Source organism: Salmo trutta, chromosome 19 (genome assembly GCF_901001165.1).
Source record: "Salmo trutta chromosome 19, fSalTru1.1, whole genome shotgun sequence".
Taxonomy (NCBI): Eukaryota; Metazoa; Chordata; class Actinopteri; order Salmoniformes; family Salmonidae; genus Salmo; species Salmo trutta.
Window position 1 is genome coordinate 18,981,066 of NC_042975.1, and position 7,500 is coordinate 18,988,565.

The window sequence follows — 7,500 nt, forward strand, 5'->3', positions numbered from 1 at the left end:
GGGTGCATCTCTGGTCTCTGTTTCAGTCTGGGTGCATCTCTGGTCTCTGTTTCAGTCTGGGTGCATCTCTGGTCTCTGTTTCAGTCTGGGTGCATCTCTGGTCTCTGTTTCAGTCTGGGTGCATCTCTGGTCTCTGTTTCAGTCTGGGTGCATCTCTGGTCTCTGTTTCAGTCTGGGTGCATCTCTGGTCTCTGTTTCAGTCTGGGTGCATCTCTGGTCTCTGTTTCAGTCTGGGTGCATCTCTGGTCTCTGTTTCAGCTCTGGGTGCATCTCTGGTCTCTGTTTCACTCTGGGTGCATCTCTGGTCTCTGTTTCACTCTGGGTGCATCTCTGGTCTCTGTTTCCCTCTGGGTGCATCTCTGGTCTCTGTTTCACTCTGGGTGCATCTCTGGTCTCTGTTTCACTCTGGGTGCATCTCTGGTCTCTGTTTCACTCTGGGTGCATCTCTGGTCTCTGTTTCACTCTGGGTGCATCTCTGGTCTCTGTTTCAGTCTGCAGTGTCTTCCCCTCTAGTCCTTTGACGTAGTGAAAGCTGGTTTCCGGTATCAGCATTTTCCATTTGTCTTCAGTACAGATGAAGGAGAGTAGAAGAGGATGCAACTTCAGCTTATTGAGATGCACCTTCTGTTTCTTTCCTCCCACGTTCCTAGCCTTGTCCCAGATCTGTTAGTGCTGTATAGCCAACTCCTATAGTCGTATAACCACTAGAGCAGGGTTCCCCAACAGTTGATTTACATTTTTTGTTGGACATTTAAAAAAGAAAAAGCAAAAACACCAGCAAATCAGCTCCAACTGATTTTAATTTGTAAATCTGTGCCAAAGTATCCCCACACATAATAGAGAGATATATATGATCGTATACAAACGTAAGCAAGGTTTGAAATTACTATATTTTAGTAAAATATTTTATCTGTTTGTGCTTCTTGCGGTTAATTTGTAGTTTACAAATTATTTGTAATTATGTTCCGGCCCCTTGACCATCCGATCAAGAAAAAATCGTCCTGCAGCTGCATCTAGTTGATGATCCCTGCGCTAGAGAAACAACAAAGACCACACAAACTGATCTAGGACCAGGCTGCCACATTCCTTTAGAAAATGAAATGTTCTCTCTAAAACCAGCAGATGGCAATCACACGCAACACAATAAGGCACCTTCAGATCTTGACACCTAACTCAAATTTTCTCTCAAGTTTCCAGTTGCCATCAATGGATGATTTTACATGATTTATGCATGGCTCGTCAGTCAAACTAGGTTGCATGGGGCGAGTGTTGGAGTTTGTTAGAGCAGATGCAATGGGAAAGGCCATTTCCCTGTCCTGGACAGTTGGGGGAGTAGATGGAGATTATAAGGCAGCTCTATTTGGGCCTGAAGCTCTTGTTATCCTGTACCACTGTAGAGAGTTATCTCATGTCACTTGTCTCTCTCAGTTTGATTTGAAATGTCTGAGGCTTTCATTTTGATGGCTACTGGGTTTATACTTATCTAGTTGAGCCATTAAAATGCCACTTAGCAGCTTTCCCTTACGCAGAGAAAACATAGTCCTTTAAAAGATATTCATTTGAATTCATGACCTGTCTGTCTGTCGGATCAGCCAGTCCGAAATTGCTCCCTATCCCTCCCCCTTGGCCCTAACCGCTTGATCTTAGCTTGTGGGATGGGCCTGGATATGCGTCAGCAGTGTAGTGTTGAAGCTTCTACCATATTGCTTCCACCTGACAGATCAGCAAACATTAAAGGGTCAGGGCCGGGGAGGAGAAGGTGGGAGGGAGAATTGGAACTGGCTCTGTTCCTTCTCACAGAGTCAGGTTAAACTATATAATGCTTATGTCTCAGTCCATGTCAGTCTGTGTGTTAAAGTTAAAAGAGTAGGGTCAGGCTGTGGTGGCACTTGCGGGGACACGTACAGGACAGGTCTCAGGGTCAATTTGATTTGCTCAACTCCTGCGTCCTCTCTCCTCCATCCTCTCTGGCCTCCTTTTGAAAAAGCTCAAAAGTAATCGAGGATAAGTGGGGAAAAAATGCGCTTGTATGAAATGGGACTCCTACAATCGTGCTTCATTTGGCAAATTACATTTACAGGGTAGATTTCCAAAATAAATGTATAAAGTGATACAAACTAATTTAGCTAGTTATGCAAGACATTTTATTGATAAAAGGATACATAGCATGTCGTTTTTAAATGTTTCCATTTTCCCATTGAGAAAAATATAGCTGATTCAAAGGGGATCTGGCAGATTTAAAGATGCACTATGCAGAAATCGCTCCGCAATTTCCTGGTTGCTAAAATTCTAATAGTTCACCTAACTTCTGTTTGTGACAAAAAAAGCAACTCTAGTGTAGAGAATCATTGTACCATCTAAACCGCTGTGAAATATATTTTCCTTAACCAAAAATATTGTATTTTCAGCTGTTTGAAGCGGGTGTACAAAACCAGAAGCAAAAGAAGCAAAAATGTAACTTAAAAGAACGGGAAGCATGGAAATAGCGCATATAGAACAGATATAGCGCTTCTTAGACTTGCTTTCAATGAGAATAACATATCTATAACTCACATGTATGTATGAAGTTGGTCAAGTTGCTCAAAAAGTTACATATTGCAGCTTTAAAAACTATTCGGGCAAAGGCCTCCGGTAGGGTACACTTGTGCTTCCTCGCCAAAAGGAGGCTATTGAAGAGGGGATGACCATATTTCGTTTGCCTACTAACGAATTCACACACTCCTTGACCACTTATCGGTTACTGGGTCACGGAGGAGAGAGGACGGAGGACAGACTTTTGCCCAAATGAGAAAACCCCATAGTGTCCCAATTCCAAAATGGTCTCTACTGCCTACCCACTATGAACCTTTCTAGATCTAGAGAGATTAAATGGTGCCAGCAAAACAGCAATAATGACACCGAATATGGTAAGGTAGAGGTAATACAGCTAATAACCGTCTAACCATTTAAGATCTACAGTACGCCTGTTTCTGTAAACAGTAGGGCTCCATTTAGATTCCCGCTAGATTCAGAGAGGGTGAAGCTCTTTGAAAGACTCTAAAGTCCAATCTTTCTTCATACTACTCGTACTGCATGTGAGGCCATGGCCCTAAGGCAAACAGGTGAGTGTCCTTGCATACTTTTCAATGGAGCCTGTAATGTTTTTGTTGGACCAAGGGCCAAATCACTCCACACTTGAAGAAACACCACCAGCAACATGAACAATACCTTGTATTACCTCCAATAATAAATCACTTTTACCACCGTCTCTGCCCACCCTTCCTGCCTGATTAGGTGTTTCCTTTCAAAGAATCATGATATCATAATATTGGCACAATGTTTTGTTTGGTTTGGTTCTAAAATTCCGTCTCTCATAGCAACCGTGATGTCACGGCCGAGACAGAACAGACACCGACATCAATCCATCATCGATTGACACTTTTTATAGTTGTTCGTCGACGCATCGAAGGAAGCTGTTTTTTGGTGTCTCCGGTGTGTCTAGCTGACTGTTTGTGCACGTTTTTCTCTATAGCACCCGTGGGAAATGTCTATACAGGTGTCTGTTTGTATCTTATGTGAACTTACATGGTGTGGTGGGTAGACATCAGGGCTATATGAAACATTAGACCCAAGTAATCAAAAAGACGTTGAAATATGGATTTTAGATGGATTTTCCAGGTGCTGAATGAAAGGTTAGACGATGTATTTTCCGGACGTCAAAAATGCATTTTGTATGGACGTTGAAAATAAGTATTTACCAGATGTTGAAGATACGTATTTTTCGTAGAAATCAGGTGCATTTTAGATGCTAAATGAAAGGTACAAATATGTATTTTCTGGAAGTTTAAAATATGTCATTTTTCAGTCATTGATTCTATGGCCAAATTTCAACTCTTTTTTTATTTGATTTATTTTATTTCACCTTTATTTAACCAGGTAGACTAGTTGAGAACAAGTTCTCATTTACAACTGCGACCTGGCCAAGAATAAAGCAAAGCAGTTCGACACATACAACAACAGAGTTACACATGGAATGAACAAAACATAATCAATAATACAGTAGAAAAAAGCTATATACAGTGAGTGCATATGAGGTAAGATAAGGGAGGTAAGGCAATAAATAGGCCATGGTGGCGAAGTAATTACAATATACCAATTAAACACTGGAGTGATTGATGAGAGAACAGTGTAGTAGAGTACAGGTACAATACAGTACACTATACTTTTATATACTGTATTTTAGTGTGCTCTGCTGTATTGTACTGTACTCAATTGTACTGTACTCTACTTTTCTTTACTGTACTGTGTACGGTACTGTGCTGTCCTATGCTGTCCAAACCTGTGAAACATACAGTAGATGTCTATGTTTGGGCTAAATCAAGGCCGATCCTGATGGGACCAAACCAGAACGTCTTTGTTTGGGTAAAATATAGGCCGGTCCGGACCAAAAATCAATGTCCGTGGAAGGTGAAATCAAGGCTGGTCCGGATCACATCAAAAAAGCCCCAAAAAAGACATTCAAAAGACGTCGCCTGACATCAAACGCTAAGTGGGATATCTCTCTAAAAACGTTTGCCTCCAAAACATCCCGTTGTGCTTCAACAGTACAGCTGAACCTACAAAGATTAGTGAAGTCTGGGGCCTGTTCATTCCCGGTGGTGAGACTGCACTCTCATTCTGACTCGTGTACCTGCTCCATCAAATAAGAGTAGGACTCATGGGAGGCTAGCTACACAGTCAATAACTATACATTCACTAGCTATACAGTCACTGGCTATACAGTCACTAGCTATACAGTCAATAACTATACAGTCACTAGCTATACAGTCACTGGCTATACAGTCACTAGCTATACAGTCACTACCTATACATTCTTTAGCTATACATTCACTAGCTATACAGTCACTAACTATACAGTCACTAACTATACAGTCCCTACCTTTACAGTCCCTACCTTTACATTCACCAGCTGTACAGTCACAAGCTACACAGTCACTAACTCTGCAGTCACTAGCTATACATTCACTAGCTATACAGTCACTAACTATACAGTCACTAACTATACAGTCCCTACCTTTACAGTCAGTAAATATATAGTCACTAACTATACATTCTTTAGCTATACAGTTGCTAGCTATACAGTCACTAACTATACAGTCACTACCTATACATTCACTAGGTATACATTCTTTAGCTCTACATTCACTAGCTATACAGTCACTACCTATACAGTCACTAGATATACATTCACTACCTATACATTCACTAGCTATACAGTCACTAACTATACAGTCACTAGCTATACAGTCACTACCTATACAGTCACTAACTATACAATCACTATCTATACAGTCACGAGCTAAAAAGTCACTAACTATACAGTCCCTAGCTATATACATTTACTAACTATACAGTCACTAGCTATACAGTCCCTAGCTATACAGTTACTAGCTATACAGTTACTAACTATACAGTTACTAACTATACAGTCCCTAGCTATACAGTTACTAGCTATACAGTCACTAACTATACAGTCACTAGCTATACAGTCACTACCTATACAGTCACGAGCTATACAATCACTATCTATACAGTCACGAGCTAAAAAGTCACTAACTATACAGTCCCTAGCTATATACATTTACTAGCTATACAGTCCCTAGCTATTCAGTTACTACCTATACAGTCCCTAACTATACAGTCCCTAGCTATACAGTTACTAACTATACAGTCCCTAGCTATACAGTTACTAACTATACAGTCCCTAGCTATACAGTCCCTAACTACACAGTCCCTAGCTATACAGTTACTAACTATACAGTCCCTAGCTATACAGTTACTAACTATACAGTCCCTAACTATACAGTCCCTAACTATACAGTTACTAACTATACAGTCCCTAACTATACAGTCCCTAACTATACAGTCCCTAACTATACAGTCCCTAGCTATACAGTTACTAACTATACAATCACTAGCTATACAGTTACTAACTATACAGTCCCTAGCTATACAGTTACTAACTATACAGTCCCTAACTATACAGTTACTAACTATACAGTCCCTAACTATACAGTCCCTAACTATACAGTCACTAGCTATACAGTCACTAGCTATACAGTTACTACCTATACAGTCACTAGCTATACAGTGCCTAACTATACAGTCACTAGCAATACAGTTACTAACTATACAGTCCCTAACTATACAGTCCCTAGCTATACAGTTACTAAATATACAGTCCCTAACTATACAGTCCCTAGCTATACAGTCACTAGCTATACAGTCCCTAACTATACAGTCACTAGCTATACAGTCACTAGCTATACAGTTACTACCTATACAGTCCCTAACTATACAGTCCCTAGCTATACAGTTACTAAATATACAGTCACTAGCAATACAGTCCCTAGCAATAAAGTTACTAACTATACAGTCCCTAGCTATACAGTTACTAACTATACAGTCCCTAGCTATACAGTTACTAACTATAAAGTCCCTAGCTATACAGTTACTAACTATACAGTCCCTAACTATACAGTCCCTAGCTATACAGTTACTAACTATACAGTCCCTAGCTATACAGTTACTAACTATACAGTCCCTAGCTATACAGTTACTAACTATACAGTCACTAACTATACAGTCACTAGCTATACAGTCCCTAACTATACAGTCCCTAGCTATACAGTTACTAACTATACAGTCCCTAGCTATACAGTTACTAACTATACAGTCCCTAGCTATACAGTCCCTAACTACACAGTCCCTAGCTATACAGTTACTAACTATACAGTCCTTAGCTATACAGTTACTAACTATACAGTCCCTAACTATACAGTCCCTAACTATACAGTTACTAACTATACAGTCCCTAACTATACAGTCCCTAACTATACAGTCCCTAACTATACAGTCCCTAGCTATACAGTTACTAACTATACAATCACTAGCTATACAGTTACTAACTATACAGTCCCTAGCTATACAGTTACTAACTATACAGTCCCTAACTATACAGTTACTAACTATACAGTCCCTAACTATACAGTCCCTAGCTATACAGTTACTAACTATACAGTCCCTAGCTATACAGTTACTAACTATACAGTCCCTAGCTATACAGTTACTAACTATACAGTCCCTAACTATACAGTTACTAACTATACAGTCCCTAACTATACAGTCCCTAACTATACAGTCACTAGCTATACAGTCACTAGCTATACAGTTACTACCTATACAGTCACTAGCTATACAGTGCCTAACTATACAGTCACTAGCAATACAGTTACTAACTATACAGTCCCTAACTATACAGTCCCTAGCTATACAGTTACTAAATATACAGTCCCTAACTATACAGTCCCTAGCTATACAGTCACTAGCTATACAGTCCCTAACTATACAGTCACTAGCTATACAGTCACTAGCTATACAGTTACTACCTATACAGTCCCTAACTATACAGTCCCTAGCTATACAGTTACTAAATATACAGTCACTAGCAATACAGTCCCT

The 7,500-nt window shown here is 40.0% G+C and overlaps 1 protein-coding gene across 1 annotated transcript in view; it reads left to right on the forward strand.

The window, feature by feature from the left end:
* The first annotated feature begins 2,903 nt into the window (after window positions 1-2,903).
* LOC115155077 (probable maltase-glucoamylase 2) overlaps window positions 2,904-7,500 on the forward strand; it is an 8,773-nt gene continuing 4,176 nt past the window's right edge. Inside the window, exons 1-2 of the mRNA XM_029701864.1 lie at window positions 2,904-2,911; window positions 5,991-6,384. Coding sequence (XP_029557724.1) covers window positions 2,904-2,911; window positions 5,991-6,384 — 402 coding nt within the window. The remainder of the gene's footprint in view (window positions 2,912-5,990; window positions 6,385-7,500) is intronic.